Here is a 17933-nt window from a genome sequence, read left to right on the forward strand (position 1 = left end):
TTTACTCACTGATTCAGTGGAGGGCTGAGATCGCCCCCCTTTCTAAATTTGTCTAGTTACCTCTGCAATTAAATTGGTTTAACAAAAAATAGTAGAACGACAGGCTCATAGCTGTAATTGTCACGTGAATCTGGGTTGGTTTCTGAAGCATTTTAATTGGGGGTTCGTTCGCTCGTTGTCTTCCATTTGAATTTGAGGATGTTACTTCCTCAAAATGGGTGCCAGCTAGGAGCATGAGTCATAAAAGGCAAATACTTTTTACAGCTGTTGTGCTGAGAGATCAACTAATCTCCATACGCCACGTGTTCATGACTAACTGGGGGCCGTCGATCTGTAATCCCTGACACTGGAGCTTCCCTATTGGCTATTTAATGGACGCGTCTTTTTCCCTAGTCGACTAGTCCCATATCCAAACCATATTATAAAGTAATTCTTCATTAATTGGAGTAGCGGAGCGCATTTAATAATTATCAATTGCTTAAGATAATTCTGTTTACATGTCAATATCAAAATGATTTTAGTGTCAATCCGTGAACATTCTGGAGGGTTCATTTGCAAACAAGATTATCGGGAGACTAAAACCATGGCAATAGTTTGCAGTTTTTTTTATTTTTTAATTTTTAGGCCCACCTGCAGACAGGAATTTGGACGGTTCGACGAGATGGGTCCCACCCATGTGGACCACATGGTCTGAGTCTATCAGGAACGCTCGAGACTGGTGTGAGCTGTCACAAAACAACATTTATTTAATTACTTTTTCTCATTTCTTTTAAAAAAGTTCGCGCTAAAATCCAGGACTGTCAACTGTAGCACTACAACAGCATTATTACTTAACTACTTAAATAAAACACTTTAATCCGCAAAGAAATTCTTTCCTTTGTTTCAATTATCAAATTGAGCCGTCCATCAAGGAAATATTCTTTTGACTCGTAACAAAATGCACTTTTCTCGAAACTTAATTGGAATGCCTCTCTCTAGGAATCACGGTCGGGTTCGGCTGAACCAAGGTTGGCCCACGCCGTGCAATTTGGTGCGGCGCCATGGCTTCAATTCTCTGTTCCATTGCTGAGAAAGCTTTCTAAATTGAAGAAATTCTAGCTGAGAAAGATATAAGGAATAGAAAAATGCCCTGCTTATAAAGTCTGGAAATAAAATTGCTGTTATTTCAATTACAACCGTTGATTTTTGTTGAAATTCGTACGTAAACAAAATTGAATGATTGAAATTGGAATAACATGTTATTGTTATTTCAAAGATTTATTTATATAAAGTCACAGACCCATCTTGTTTAGAAATTTTTTTTTTTTTCACGGTGGAGTACTAAGGTTTTTTTAACAAAATTTATGTTCTGTTCATATAATTCATTTTAAGCGAATTTTCGAATTATAATGAACGAACAAATGATACAGAAATGCAACATATATCTCACGTAATTTATAATATTAACAAAAGTTTAATTTGTTTCATATAATAAATATTTTAATTTAAATTTAAATATTAAATCATTTGTCGAATTACAGTCGTACTATATATATACCATCATGAATTTTAAACATTGCAGAATTATTCATGAATGATGGATCTGTTCCTATTCTTCACAAAACGATTATCTATTGGCTTTAAAGTTGTGGTTTTAAAAGATAAAAAAAGTTGATCTAAAAATCATTATATTATGAATAATGATTTTTCTTGTCCGGGACCAATTAATGCCAACTGAAAACCAACTAATAAAGGGTTGCCATTTGTACGAATCCTGTGAATAAAATTTAGAAAATGACGAATCTTGTTTATTTTTTTAATATTTTGTTTATGATTCACCAACAACACCTTAATAATAAATGAGTGTAGATTTAAAAAAAAAAAAAAAAAACAATGAGTTCAGAATGAGTTTTGAGACAAAATTATATTCAATATTTAAATGTCAAAATTTATTTTGAACTTACGTGTCAGTGACTTTAAAAACATAAATTTCTTGTCCACAAGAAAACAGGTGATCTGGTTCCAAAAAAAAAAAAAAAAGCTCGGTGATGTCATTTTGTGTTTACACTAGTGCTACTAGAAGATCATCATAATACATGTATGGAATTTTACTAGTACAAAATTTAGAAAGTAGAAACCAAGACCAAGATGTCATTTTGTGTTTCCACTAGTGTTCCGGTTTAGGTTTACTTCCCCTGAAAGGCAAGAAAGAGAAGGAGGTGGTCGGATGGTGCAACCAAAAGCACTAGATCATGGATAGAAGAAAAAGAAGTGAAAAGCTCAGCTTAAACGCATATTTTATTTTCTGTTGCGGTGCTTTGCTTTGGGATAAAGAAGACAGGATTGGATTTGATTCGGTGAAGACTAATGAAGACATGCATGGGTCTGCTGTGGGACCAGTCAAGAAAAGAAAAGAAAAGATAGATGGATACAGAATTACAGATTGCCTTGCTGCCTATTTATTTCGACAGCTGGGAAATGGCGCCAGTATTTGAGTTTGAGGTAAAGTCATTGCTTTTTTTCCCCCATAAATTTCATAGGGGCTATCAAGTTGTGAATTCGTATCCTCTGCATTAACTTAAAAAAGAATCTTTTGAATTAATGCATTTGGACCGTCTGATAAGCTTCAAATTTCATGCGAATTAGATCTGCACTAATATTAAAGACCCTTTGTTTACAATCGGACGGTTGAGATTCATTAACTCAAAAGATTCCCTTTTAAGTTAATGCAGAGAATACGCATTCATCAAGTTGTACAGGAGATTGTTGTAGGTGTATTTATTGCTTGTAACTGCTAATGAAGAAATTAAATTACGGACTCTTTGATTTGTTTGGGATCCAACTTCATTTAGGGAAAAGAGTGCGGCCATGTTGAGAAAATAAATCTGCTGTAGTTCTCAGCCAATTACGTAATTCCGATTCTAAAATGTTAGCCTTTTCTCGAGATGCGTGCATAAAACTTACTTTTCTGAAAATGTTTTTGAGATGCGCGCATCGAAAAATTTGAATGATTGATATTGAGATTTTAGAATTCTGTAATTTCTCTTAGAATTACAACAGATTTGGACTCCCATATTCATCCAATTCAAATTTGAGTTACACGAGTTTTATTTCTATTTGATCTGTTTCAAAATTTGTGCGCTCCTGATCAGCAAAAATATTGAAGCGTATACGCACAAATATTAAAACGACATATACAGGTTTTGAAGCAGATAAAACTAGAGTGTAGCCCATTATACTCAAATTTGAGTCTCATAGAAATCAAACACACTTTTTTCATCAGTTTTAGTTCAATAAATTTATAAGGCTAGATTTTCATCTTTCTTTAAAAAAAAATTATTCAGAGCATCAGGATTTAAATATTTGTTAGTTTGTTTGTTTACTTAAATTAGTATGTGTTGATACTAATGGGTTTGCTTATTTTTCTTGGCCAACATAATTTCAATCTAAGTCTAAATTAAAATTTCCTCGCTTGATTTTTTGGAATGTTAGAAAAAGATGAGATAATTTCTTTTTAAACCTTCATTTATTCAATTTATTACAAGATGGACTTATCCCTAAAGAGAAGAATAATCCAAACTATCAAGTATCAACAGTTCATACCCCACCTGTCTGCTCTATAATCACTAAATTTGTGGCACTCAGACAGGGAATAACTTGTGTTCTGTTTTATCATTTTTTTCTTTAAATTATCTGGGTTCCTTAAAAATCACAATTTGATAACTTATTTTGCACTTCTTCTTGTTTCTTTTTAAAGCTTGGTAGTTTCTATATTAGTTTGATAGTGGTTGTCTTTCTGAATTAATATTGAAAGATAAAATAAAGATGTTGCACTCAGGGGGTGTTCATTGGGTCCGTTTTATTTGGTTTTGAACTGAACCGAATTAGTTTGGACCAAATGGTTTGGTTTTTTTTGGTTTAATGGTTCAGTTTTTTTTTTTAAAAAAAAAATCAAATTATAACTTCGGTTAGGTTCGATTTGGAAATTTTCAAAACCAAAATAACCGAACCGATCAAACTTTTATATATTATGAATTTGGTCCGGACTATCTCTGTTTATTTGTTAATACCCCGGTTTATTTCTTAATCAATTGCTTTAAATACTTCAGTTTATTATAATTAATTTCTTTAAATAAAAAATATATAAATTTCATTTCGAACTGAACAAATCGAAATAAAACTTTAGTTTGATTCGGTTCGGTTGCAATTCTAAATAAGTTCGGTTCGATTTTATTTTTGAAACCGAACCAAACTGATGAACACCCCTAGTACTACATAAAAAGCTTGGCCCAACAAATCAAGGCCCATAATAACAGCAGATTTCAATTCTTCAATACTGACCCTTTTAAGCTTTTAAAGAAAATTTTAAAAAAAGAAAGAAAACATTTTAAAGATAGGCAGCTTTATTTGTGCAATGCAAATAAAAGTAAATGTTTGAAAAAGTTAAAATGCTTCTTCGATTTATACATATTCTAAATTAACATAGCAATTTTTTACAAACGAAAGGATAATTTTGGCAATCAATATTATTTATATCGTAAACTGTTATTCATAAATAAATAATAAAGAAAAAAAAATAGAAAGCCCTGAAAAGAAAAATGATAAATTTGTTATTAATAGATAAATAGAATTAATAATTCCCTTCGGTCCCTTTCAGTTACTTCCATTCATCTTCTGAAAATAGAATAGAGAAAATAAAGTTAATATTATTTTTTTTTTCTCTCCTTTTCATGCCCTTCCTCCTCGTTCACATTATTTTGCAAAAGAAAAATCATCTTACGCTGTCTGTCAGTGAAACGCCACACTCTCAAATGTGAAATATCCGCCACAAGAAATCTGACCTTCAATTTGGACTTTTTTTTTTTTTTTTCTTTTCTTCAATATTACACCAGCGGCCCGTGGCCTAAGTTTGTTTTGTACGGAAATCCCAAGAGCAGCCAAACTTTTGCCTAGCTCACGTGCAGTATCGCGCGATGCAAACTAGAGAGCCCGACTGCCTGGGATCCAACGGCAAATAGATTCTCATGCAAATTAGATGGTCTCGACACAGAAATAAATATAAGAACCAATATGTGCAGGTGCAAAATATATTAGTAATCTATTCTTACTTAAAATTCAAATACGACGGTGCACAAATTTAGTATGCACCCTTTACGTAGATTATAGTACTCCTCCAGTTATGGTAAATATTGACCACCTCCATTAAGGTCTTTGAAATGGTTCTCGACCTCTCCAGTTTATTATAAAATGGAGAGAAAATCAGGTTTCCTCTCCTTTTGCTCGAGGCGCCGCGCGGGATTTGCAACGAACAAATCAAAGAGGCCGGGAGAATAGAAGCAAGAGAGAAATTTAAGCTAATAATAGCAATAAAAGCAACTAATTACAAAACATTGAATCTCTCACCTTATCAAAGGGTAAAATAGGTACCCCCGACAAACCCTCCCCTTCGATCCTTCCTTTCCTCACGCGAAATATTAACCCCTCTCGTCTCGTGCATATAAAAAAGATCCCATTTTTAATCGATTTTCTCATTGTATTTCAAAATTGATGCTTTAGATTTTGAGAGCAATGCCAGACAAGATGGAGAGGAAGAAATACCCGATCAGGGCAGAGGATTACGAGCTCTACGAAGAGGTGGGCCATGGTGTCAGCGCCGCTGTTCACCGTGCATTGTGCATCCCATTACATGAGGTCGTTGCAATCAAGGTGCTTGATTTTGAGAGGGATAACAGCGATCTGGTATGGATTCTTCAATTTTAAGTTTTATATATTGTATGGTATTGTAATGTCTTCCTTCTCTGTTTTGACTTTTGAGCATCCTAGATGAAGGTGCCTTTCGAAAGAATTTTTGAATCTGGCTTCCTTCTTATCTTAATATACTAACCCTGTCTTGATTTACACAAGGAACTTTTTAATTTGCCTTCTTCAACATTATTCTGTAGGCGATTGTTTAGGTTACAGGTTCAAGCAATAAATTTTCCAACTGTTATTGATACTGTTAATAACTTAATATTTTATTTCTTTTCTTGAATTAGATGTTGTATTTTTTCTAAAAATAATCCTTCAATGTCTATTATTTAAAAAAAAAAATCTTAGTAAACAAAGTATTCGGAATCACATGAAATAATGAGGCCAAATTGTTCAAATTTACTTTGTGTGCACTGTAAATTTTGTTTGATAAGTAAAAACATGTTAATGCTTATGTTACAATTAGCTAGGAGAGGTGTTATCTAGATATTGTCGGAAAGTAGTAAATTTATACACCAAATTAACTAAATTGTCTTAACTCTTAACATTAAGTATTCAGTTTGATGTATTTTCATATCATGTATTATCCTAGTTTTGCATCATTATCCTAAAGTAGTAATTAGTAATTGTTTTAGGTACACCATATGCTTATAAATTAATACTAATTCGCAGAGCATAAAAAATAGTACCTGTGTTAAATGTTTCCACATTACCACTATGCCAAGTAAACAATGTTGCCATTGCCAAGACAAAATTACCAGAGTAATTACGCCATTTAGAACTATTTTAACTGGATATAAAATCTCCATATTAAAACTTTTATTTCATTGTTGTTTTCCATGTTGTGTCTGTTGTTTGCAGAACAACATAATGCGTGAGGCGCAAACAATGACATTGATAGACCACCCAAATGTTTTGAAAGCACATTGCTCGTTCGTGCATGGCCAGACACTTTGGGTGGTGATGCCGTACATGGCAGGTGGTTCTTGCCTTCACATCATGAAGTCAGCTTTTCCAGATGGCCTTGACGAAGCTGTCATTGCTACTATTCTTAAAGAAACTTTAAAGGGGGTTGAGTATCTTCATCAGCTTGGCCACATACATCGTGATGTCAAGGTAAACTAAAAGGTTTTGCATATAGGACCCTATTATTGGTCTTTACAAATAACAGAATACCTCTTGTAAGCAACTATAACCATTATATTTCTCTAGAAATCCTTTAATTGAATTAAATTCATATCAAACAAGACAGGTGTTGCTTTTTTATTTTTCAATAAGAGTTTATGAAGATATTTTCTAAGTTAATGTTAAAAGGTCAAGGGCAACTTTGTCATTTCTTGCACAAAGCCAAATTCGGTTAAATTGAAGCCGATTGGTCAGTTTTCAAGGTTAAGCAATTACCCCCTGGAGAGCTTGAGTTTATACTAGCTTTCCTCATATTTGCTGAGAATGCAAAAAGAAAGGTTTTGGTGTACTTTTGTGAATACAATTAATTAAACATATTGCACATCAAACAAAGCACATATGTGGTCTTCTTTGTTTAGATTTACATGTCCGTATAAGCATGCATATTTTATGAGCTAAATACAAAAATTGCTTTATGTAGGCTGGAAATATATTAGTAGATTCAAAAAGAGGAATTAAACTTGGTGATTTTGGGGTCTCTGCGTGCCTCTTTGACGGTGGTGATAGGCAACGTCAGAGAAATACATTTGTTGGGACACCTTGCTGGTGTGCTTCAGTATTCTTTTATTAGATTGTAATCTGTGTTTCTATTGTAACATTTGGGACTGAAAATAAATATTCCTAATTGTAACAGGATGGCACCGGAGGTGTTGGAACAGATGAAAGGTTATGATTTCAGGTGAGTTGCACTTCTTCCTCCACATCTTATATTCCATTCTTCAAATTTATGTCTAGGAATAGTTTTCCTGATGTTTGCAAATATATAAAGAGCTGATATCTGGTCTTTTGGGATAACGGCGCTGGAGCTTGCTCATGGGCATGCCCCTTTCTCCAAATACCCTCCAATGAAGGTATATCAAATGGTAGAGAATTTTAAGTCAAAATTAAAGAAAGAGAGTAATTCATACAGTTTCTTTTTGACAGGTATTGCTAATGACATTACAGAATCCTCCACCAGGTCTTGACTCTGAGAGGGACAAGAATCGATTCTCAAAGGTTCATCATTTATATCCCTTTTTCCTCAAACTTAATTACCATTTATGCATTTGCTAATAAACAACATAGTTAACAGGCTATCCTTTGTTCATTTCTTTCAAGCAGTCTTTCAAGCATATGATTGGTCAGTGTTTGATGAAAGACCCCAGAAAAAGGCCGACAGCTAAAAAGTTGCTAAAGCACCCGTTCTTCAAGCAGGCTCGGTCTCAAGATTACATCAATAAGAAAATGTTGGATGGATTGCCTATGCTTGGAGACCAATATCAAGCTCTCAAAGTACTCCAATTTCACAGAGACTTTTGTTTTCCTAATAAATTGCTCTGCTACTTACTTTTTTGTGTGGCTTGCATGTGACTTGAATTTCATTATTCTCTTAATTACAGGAAAAAGAAGAAGTTCTGATGGCACAAAAGAAGATGCCAGCTGGGGAGAAGGAAGAATTATCCCAGGTCTCTTTGCATTTGTACCACATAATGTTGAACACTGATTATTTCTTTTCAAAAACCAAAACAGATTACATATAATTTCTTAATCTTATTGGGAATCATATTGTACCAATTATTATAATTGAGTCTGTAAACTCTGAGTGCAAAGGAGCTGTAATCTTAACCATGAAAACCTTCTGTTTGTTTATTGCAATCTTTATTGGCATGATTTATATGAGATATGATTTAAAGATCGTGATGTAACTTTATGATATTTCGTGTCCAGAATGAATATAAGAGAGGCATCAGTTGCTGGAATTTTGATCTTGAGGATCTAAAGTCTCAGGCCACACTGGTAATTATTTAGAAATATAAATTTACCTCTTCACACTGATGAACCTTTTTGATATTATATCTTTTGGCATGTTCTGTTTTCAATATTTTAAAAGATGTCAGACATCGACGACATTGGTACGTCGACAAAAGAATCAGAACTCAGCCTATTTGAGATAGAGAGTGTGAATGATAAGTCATCAGAAAGCGGGTCAAGTGGGTCATCCACTGCAGCTGCTCCTCAAAAACTTGAAAGTGAATTGGTAAGTGTCGATGTACATCACGAGCAGGAAGAGAAAGCAAAAAAGCCTGGTATACAACAGAGAGGCCGCTTCAAGGTCACCACATCTAACGAGAATGTGGATATGGATAAGGTAATGTCAAACCAACCATGCATTCTAATTTTTTATAAGTCAGTCTTTTTTCATTTATTAAAAATTAAAATTTCCCAACTTTTTGTATTCTTTTTCAGGGCAACAATATTCTACTTCAAAAGAGCTTCAGCTTGCAAGTAAGTCTTCCCTTTTCTAAATCATGGTTCCCTCCATAACTCCAAGTTTGATTGTACCCTTTTGTTCGACAAAGTCCTTTTGCAATTCTTAAAATGTCTTGAATAAACTTGTTTTGGATCGTAGGTCATGTCCCGGTTTCCTATGTTTGCTCCATCACCTACAGGTCATCCACCTTCAGGCCCAGTGAACCCTCATTCAAATTCAATTCATGCCCAACTTCATGGTATCTTGCAAACAAACCTGCTTCAAAGGGTATGAGCGTATGACTAATATATTTTTTACCATGTTCAGATACTGATTAGTTTGGTATTGATACATCTTTCCTATTATTTTTTCTTTGTGAAGGATTATATACTGAGTATGATGAAACAAGTGACAGTTGGTACCTTCTCTCCTGTTTCTGTTGCTGATCTGACATCACCACCTTCTCCTAGGCCTCCTACAATTGTGCCTGAGAAATCATTGGTACAAAGAAAGTGAATATTGCCTTGAATTATGATGTGCTAACTTTCAAATTGACTAAGATTATAATTTGGATTTTGCCCCCAAATTTCAGCTGGAAGCAGCATTTGAAAGGGAGAAGGAACTGTTGAATGAAATTAATGATCTTCAGTGGAGGTACATACATACAATAATATTTTGTTTCATTAAATCTATTTCAATATTTCAATGACGTAGAATTTTAATACAAGTTGACGTAATTACCTGTAGATTGCTTCGGGCACAGGAGGAGTCGGAAAAGCTTAAAGTAAAATTAGCCGATAAATCATAGTCCTTTAAAGATACATTAGAAAATGACATTAGAAATTAATCATTTATAGGCATCCCTCTTAGCAAAGTAGTGTTAAATTAGCAAGAGATAATATTTTTTGGTAGACATCTATTTTAGAGGTTTGTGCATGTCATTCTAGCAATGGTACAAATTAAGCTGTCTATTTTATCCGAGGGCAGTTGCAAGTATTGTACTTTTTGTTTGCCATTTGTTTTTTCAATAGTTTGGCCCGTGAATGATGTGCTAATGTCTCCATGCCATAATCATCAATGTCAATTAATTACTTATAATATATAGTCTTATAATTTGGGTTGTTGGTTAGCCTTTAGGACTAATGTTCATGACACTGCATGTGATTGTAATATCTTTATATTTTATATCCCCATAATCTCTCTATTTTTAAAATTGTAATGACATATAATTTAAAATTTAAATGTTAAAACAAAATAATTAGATATAATTTATATTATTTTCTTTATGCACATGAAAAATTACGACATTTCAATTTTGTTTTAATTAACATCAAGAGTTTACAAAAACGCAATGACATACATAATTTCTAAACGTGTATTATTTAACTTATTGATTTATATAAAAATAAATTCGGATAATGGTAAATGTTATGTGCATATAGAAAAAATAATATATATTATATCTAGTTATTTTATTTTCATATATAAGTTTTAATATTTTTGTAATAAAATAATCATAAAGTGAAGACATGATGAAGACAAAAAAATAGAAGATTTAATCCTCATCTTTTAACAAATAACGAGTTACAAATTGCATAACCTCTTTTTTTTTTCCTTTTATAAGAAAAGAGTGATAACTAAGTTCTCATATTAATGCACATTAATAATTGGAAGTAAACAACATAAAGGCCCCTTAATTAGTTTATTATTCGTGACACAAGATTAATCAGAACTACAAAATAAAATCAAAGGGCTAAAGAATAGAAGAGAGGAGCTACAGAATCCTGATAGTTAATTTTTGTAAGAGCAAAAACAGAGTAGGTAACTGTTCCTTGCCACTTTGACACTTTCGATGCACGGTGCACCAGCGACAGATATCGGACATCGGGTTTCATTTTAATATGCTGCTAATTTTCTTGGCTGAAGTGTTCTTGAAGCGATGAGAAGGAAAATTCAGAGAGCTGAAGCAGAGAGATGAATGCTTCACACACTTCCTTGGCCCTTGGTTTTATAGTACTTCATGTGGTTACAATATTGACCCTGCCAGTCATATATTTAAAAACATAGCTTAGTAAATGTTCTTCCACTATTAGTTATGTAACTATTTTTTTTCCGATAGCAATGCAATACAAACATGTTTTCTCTTGTATCTTAATTTCTCAATGATTTTTGAAATTGTCAAACGTACCCTTCTAAAAAAGAAAAAAGGAAAAAATCTTCTTGATTTAATATTCTTTCATATTAGTGATGTAACACAAATTTGATTGCTTAAGAATTTATTTCTTACGTATAACTGAAATATCTATAAAGGATAATGTTTTACTAAATTAAAACTATTGTTTTATTAAATATTACAAGTTATAAAATGTTACAAGTACTTCAGCAAAAAAATTGTATTGTTAGAAATTGAGAAAAGAAATGTGTGGGAGCCGAGGGGTGAAGGTATTGATAGAACTATTTTGACTTCAAATCATTTTGTTTCTATTAGTCGTATGCATTGCTTATAGGGAAAATAATGCAGCAAGCATTATGAAGGTAGGTGTAATAGCAACATGAATTATTTCATTGCAAAAACAACATGAAAAAAGGAGTAGAACATCTAATCTAATTTTCTAAACTTGCTTTTGACAAAACTAGCTGAAGATGCTATGCTGGTAATATTGGTCACATTTAGTTGATAAATTAAAATAACATTTAATCCATTAGGTGAAGGCCATGCCACCATGGAACTATGCATATTACCGAAACTATGCACGGTACTGGACAACCAATGCTTCTATTCTATATGCAATTTCAAATAGCTAATTCAAATCACTCAATATAATCTACATTTTAAAAGTTTGTAATATTTTAAAATTGGAAAAATTGGTTATTTGCCACTCCAAAATCTTGAAATTTGAAAATTGCCACTCTAAACTTTGAAATCGTAAAAATGCCACTATAAACTTGGTTAATTCCTAATTTTGCCATTTATACTGTATTCTTATACTATTTTAATTAAAAATTAACTGAAAAATACTATTTTGTATACGTATTTATGTATTTCCAATTATACCCTTCTGATTCAATTAATACACCTGTTTATGCATCAGACCATCGCCTAACCCTAATCGCGTCCTCCTCCACCTCCTACCTAGTACCTTGATGTAACCCTAATCGCCTCCTCCTACCCAGTACCCAGTACCTTGCTGTAATTAACTGATGCATCCTTCTGTTTAGGAACTGGTTATCGAATTCCAAAAGGCCACTGATGAATGTAAATTTCTTTTCCATTTTATTTTGTAAAGGTTTAATTTGATGCAAGAATATAACCTGGGTTAGGTGGCCAACTGGTACTCTGGTACAAAGTTATCTTTGTACATTGTTGTATCTAAATAAGTGGTCATTTCGTGCTCCCTTTTTTTAACAGAGTCAAAAGAAAGAATTGTGGCAAACTTGGCTAATTTTGCATATGATCCCTATAATTTAAGAACGAATCTTTTTGGACTGAGATTGAAACTCTTCAGGCGATAAACCACATGAATTTGGTGGGGTTTTATGGTTATTTGTTATTTGAAGATGAGAAGATAATTGTGGTTGAGTGTGTGCCTAATGGGAATCTTCGCGAGCACCTCGAATGTACATATTTCTTGCCATTCTTGTTTCTTTGTTCACTTATTTATTTGCGTATTTGATACAGATTTGTAATGTGATACTTCTTTGTTATAATACACAGGTAAAAATGGAAAAGTGCTTGAGTTTGCTAATCGCTTGGACATCATGATTGATGTTGCTCATGCTATTAATTATCTCCATACTTACTGCGTTACATCTCAAACTCAGATCATTATTCTAAATTAATGAAGATCTATTATAATCAATCATGTCCTAAGAGTATGTTAAATTCCAATTATCAGTGGTTCTGCTAATATTTATTATATTTTTATTTTGTTTCAGATAAGCCCTTGATTCACCGGGATATAAAGTCCTCAAACATTCTTCTGACAAGCATACTACATGGTAAGGTTGCTGATTTCGGATTAGCAAAACTTGCTTCTACCGATGCCAATTGCACTGTTGTTCAAACCGTTGCAAAAAGGTACTCCTGGTTATATCGATCCAGAGTACTTTAGAACAAATCAACTGACAAGTAAGACCGATGTCTATTCCTTTGGAGTGGTTTTAGTAGAGATTATAACCGGTAAACGTCCCATTGAACGTACCAGCAAACAAACAACAATTAAATGCATGGGTTAGTTTTCTCTCATCCTAGTCCATCTTTATAATTCAAAATTTCAAATAAATAAAGATAAATGGAAAGAAAAAAGAGTATTTACTAACAACATTTTGATGATAATAATGTAGGCAATGACAGAGGTTCACCATGGAAATGCAATAAACACACTCGATCCTAAACTAGAATCGAATGAAGCAATCACCGTAGCAATCAAAGATATTTATATATTGACATCTCGTTGCTTGCTTGTTGATAGAAGGCAAAGACCTACGATGGAGGAATATTGCAGTAGATTCTTTGGAACGTAAGGAAAAAATATAATGACCTGATAAAAAAGGAAGCAAATGACAATTAATTAGAAGACATTTGATTTCACACAAGTTGCACAAAGGTGTGGCAGAACATATGTTTTAGTTCAATTCTTTATGGTTTGGTTTTATTTGATAGTTTTAGTTCAATTCTTTTTTTCTTTTCTTTTTTCCGTTTTATATGACTACATTATGACTGTAAGTTTTGGTACCGTAAGGTTCTAGTTGTACTGCTCTCTTGAAAAATTTCAGATACATAGGTGCAACAGATTTAATGGCATGGTATATTGTAAGTAATCTAAGTATTGCTTGATAACAGAAGCAAGCTTAGTTTCTTTTAAACAGAGTTATGTTTTCTTTTAAAACTAAAACGATGCATTCATGTTTAGCACAAATCTACAAAATTTTCATTTTTAAGTTTATCAAGTGATCTCCTACCGAATTTCTCGTACAAATAAAATGGACAAGAATATAATTAGTCAGCCTTTTTTTTCAAGGCAAGAATATGAATCATAGCTTCCAGTTAAAAGTACTGACACCTATAATACTAACAATGACATCATAGTCTCGGCATGGTTTTGTACGGTTTTGTGATTACAAACTGAACCCCAAATTCACTCGGTTTGGAAATGAGTATTTTTATTCATTCAAGAAACTGTCATCAACTAAAGAAAATTGTCAGTAATAAATTGAGTTGCGAACATAATGAGCTACATAAAAAGAAATTATAAATCCATAAAAGTTGAATGGGGTGTTACTATTCATTCTATAGTAACACCTCCTCTCTCAACCTTCCGATATAATATTGATAGATGATATGATTTCCTTCTCTCATCATCTTATGTATGTCAAATTTCTCCTCTCTCGGTCCTCCATTTGTGCTACTTGTCTTCACCAAATTCTCTCCCGCTGTCCACGTGGTGCTTAGCGCTACGTGTCTTGCTCTCCTTTTTCCCCTTTCCTTCTCTTTTCTGCTGGCGCATTCGACTCCCCACCTTTCCGCTTCCGTCTTTTCATCACTCGATACAATGGCTCACCTCCTCCTCCCTCCTCTTTCACTTCTCTGCCTTTCTTTCTTCTCCTGCAACGGTAGTTCCTTCAATCCGTCAGATCTGCACGGCCTCCGCTTCAATCACCGGGTAAAATTCTCCCTCATCCCACCATGGCTTTCCTTCATTGGTCATTTTTTATTCTATTTGATCAATTGCTTTAATTAAGGTAGAAAACGATTAGGAATTTGGATTTTGGAATTAGGGATGGCTGCCTACGTAACTGATCTTCTTCATATATTTAAAAGGACATTTGTTTATCTATTCAGTGCTTTTATGATTTTTACAATATTATTGGTAATTTTTCTTTCATTCTTAAGTATAAAGTTGAAATATACGATTCAAAGCATTAATTATATATGTTGAATTTCTCCGATCTCTTATTATAAAATTAAGAAATATATACAAATTTATTAATATAATTAGTATAATATTTTTTTTATTAATTGGATTCTTCTATCAGTAAATAAAACTAGATTTATGAGATATTATTTTTCTTATATATAACAAGTGATATGTATCATCATTTACATGATAGATCACACGAAAACAATTTTCCTTCATATTAGATAAAAATTGAGAATAACACTTTTATGATATATCATTCAAAACTACCCTCCTGACCTCTTTATCATTACTCATGCATAATTTATGTATACATTAATTTCCGATAAAAGACTTGCTTATCTCTTGATATTAAAAAGTACACATATACTAAACGTGTCATACAAAATCATATATTTGCATGAAGAAGTGGAAAAGAAAAGAATAATGATAAGGAATTTGAAAATGATGGATATAAGACATAAAGCTATTTAATTAAATTTAAGTATATTAAATAATTTTAATATACACATGAAAGAAAGCTATCAGTTTTCTAAAACACCAAATATATTTTGTAAATTTGTAGGGTCCATCCCAACAATAAAATACACCAACTCATAAATGATTATGAAAGATATCTAAGTACCTCCTATAAATTAAATAATTTTAGTTTTGTCTTTAATTTTTTTATATAAAAATTATACTATTAATCTCTTCATAATATGAAATTACAGAATACTTATTTATCCAGCAGTCAGCTAAATATTACAACAGAAAATATTTGTTGCAGGCTCCATGATCAATTAATTGTTTCTCTGTTGCATTGGGATTTGGTGTGGCAACGCATTGTGTCCACCTCTGTGCATGGTTTACCTTGTTGCCAACTTGCCAATTGTCATTATGGTCAAATAATTTGCTAAATCGTGTTGCTAAACAGAAAAATGAAACTATATATATTACAAATCTCCATTAATGTATGTTGATAACTAAGAGCAAAAATGTTAGCTGAATGAGAAGTGTGATATTTATTGGTTTGTGGTACAATTTTTTAGTTAAGGAGTTGCAAACGAATCCTCGGCAATAGCGATACTTTTAAAAATAATAATTTATATCGATGTATTCTCGGCATAGTCATTTTTTTATCTCCGTGGATAGTGACAGATTTTTACAATAGTGGGAGCAACATGCCTGCGTACGTACTAAGACCAATAATTTTCAAAGAGATTTTTTTTTTTTACTTTTATCTATGTTTTTTTTTATGAAACAGAGCATGTTGATATTTTTTTTTCAAAAATATGCAAATAAACAAACAAATAAGAGCCAAAAATGGCCATACATTTACTAGCTATTAGAAAACCATGTGTTTTTCAATGAAAGTTTTTTTTTTAATGCAAAATGTAAAAAAGACATCACAATAATCAAACCTATATATTGTTCTATTCTAAAAGATGCGAAATTGTTCGTTCAACATGATATTACCAAACTATTTTTTTTTTCTAAATAAATCATTTCAATCATCCATGCGTTTTAAAGATGGTTAGGATGCAAAAACTTAATGGACAAAAAGAAGGAAAATATGATTTATTTATTGAACTCCAATATTATATTTGATGATGCATTTCCAATATCGTTTAACGGAATTTGAAACTTATTGTTAAAATGCTCCTACCTCCTCTCAATCTAAAATAATATTAATGAAAAAAGAGGCAATGCTATTGCTAATAACCGTTTGACAAAATCTTGACTTCTATGTAGTTCATCAATAAATTTGGCACCATAAGTCTAGTCTGAATCCTCAATCTTTTAGAATTGCGAGGGGAGGTTGTAATAATAGCATCCATACCCGATTCTTTTTTAAAATTAGAATTAAACAAAATTCTTCCGATAAAAAGAGTTATTGCAAAATTCTTCAAGGGAGGTTGGTTGAATTTAAAAAAAAAAAGAAAAAAAAACTCTACCGAAGCAAAGGTTCGGTGGAGACAAGAAAATAATTTCTCCACCTGGTCAAACTACCTGCCACAGAAAATTTTATCTAGGATTCCACTGAACCGTTGGTTCGGTGGAGCTGTTTTCTTGTAAAATTGCTTCGACGGATGCTGCTTCTATTTGAAAATTTATGTTTAATTATAATTATAAAAAAATCCCAATACCCTCAATTAATTGGTAGTTATTGCAAATTCCTTCCGATGATCAAAATGTGGTATTATAGTTGGGATTTTGGGTATGACTGAAACATCACTTGTGCCCTTGTCATTTTAAAAATAAAAAAGTTTTGTAAATTCTGGGTACTTATAAATGAAAAGTTATAAAATCAGGTAGTTATTGCATAGTACCGAAACTATGCACGGTACCAGACAGCCGATGCTTCTATTCTATATGCAATTCCAAATAGCTAATTCAAACCACTCAATATAATCTACATTTTAAAAATTCGTAATATTTTAAAATTTCATACTATATTCAGATCTATGCCAGCCAATGGTACGATTTTGTCAAAAGCCAAGAAAATAGTAATAGAAACTTTTATTATTACAATTGATCCCCTAAAAATTGGAGCGTGGAGATCATACTGTACAGCTTTTTATTTTTTATTTTTTTTTGAAAAATAATGATATTTACCACCAATTTCATTGAAATCAAAAATCATAACATATTTGACCTAGTACCTAAAATTGGTACCAAATTCAAATAAGTTAAGTCTTTACAGCTGTTCAAAACATAAGCAGAAACAATAGAAAAAACCAAAACATCCTATCATGCTCACAACACAAGAAGGCAACAATTCTAAGAAAACACAAAAACATCATAACATGCATAAAATTAAGTATTACAAATCTAACAAGTCTTCATCATCTTTCTCGGCGCCAAACATTGGATATGGGAGGGTTGCCATC

The 17933-nt window shown here is 32.4% G+C and overlaps 1 protein-coding gene across 2 annotated transcripts; it reads left to right on the plus strand.

Annotated features, from left to right (window-relative positions):
* The first annotated feature begins 5274 nt into the window (after positions 1 to 5274).
* LOC144553487 (Protein kinase superfamily protein) lies at positions 5275 to 10319 on the plus strand. Of its 2 annotated transcripts, XM_078301663.1 has the most exons (16): positions 5275 to 5402; positions 5536 to 5718; positions 6589 to 6843; positions 7334 to 7458; positions 7547 to 7591; positions 7682 to 7763; positions 7837 to 7908; positions 8014 to 8184; positions 8292 to 8357; positions 8620 to 8688; positions 8783 to 9040; positions 9139 to 9177; positions 9302 to 9430; positions 9524 to 9643; positions 9735 to 9796; positions 9890 to 10318. In XM_078301663.1, the coding sequence occupies exons 2-16, from the start codon at positions 5548 to 5550 to the stop codon at positions 9948 to 9950; spliced, it is 1725 nt and encodes a 574-aa protein (XP_078157789.1). In that variant the 5' UTR covers positions 5275 to 5402; positions 5536 to 5547; the 3' UTR covers positions 9951 to 10318. The 2 variants fall into 2 exon arrangements, with proteins under 2 accessions (XP_078157789.1, XP_078157790.1); XM_078301664.1 differs by lacking the exon at positions 8620 to 8688 and having other exon boundaries at positions 9890 to 10319.
* Positions 10320 to 17933: the final 7614 nt, after the last annotated feature.

Source organism: Carex rostrata, chromosome 4, assembly GCF_964058835.1.
Source record: "Carex rostrata chromosome 4, lpCarRost1.2, whole genome shotgun sequence".
In the NCBI taxonomy this organism is placed as follows: Eukaryota; Viridiplantae; Streptophyta; class Magnoliopsida; order Poales; family Cyperaceae; genus Carex; species Carex rostrata.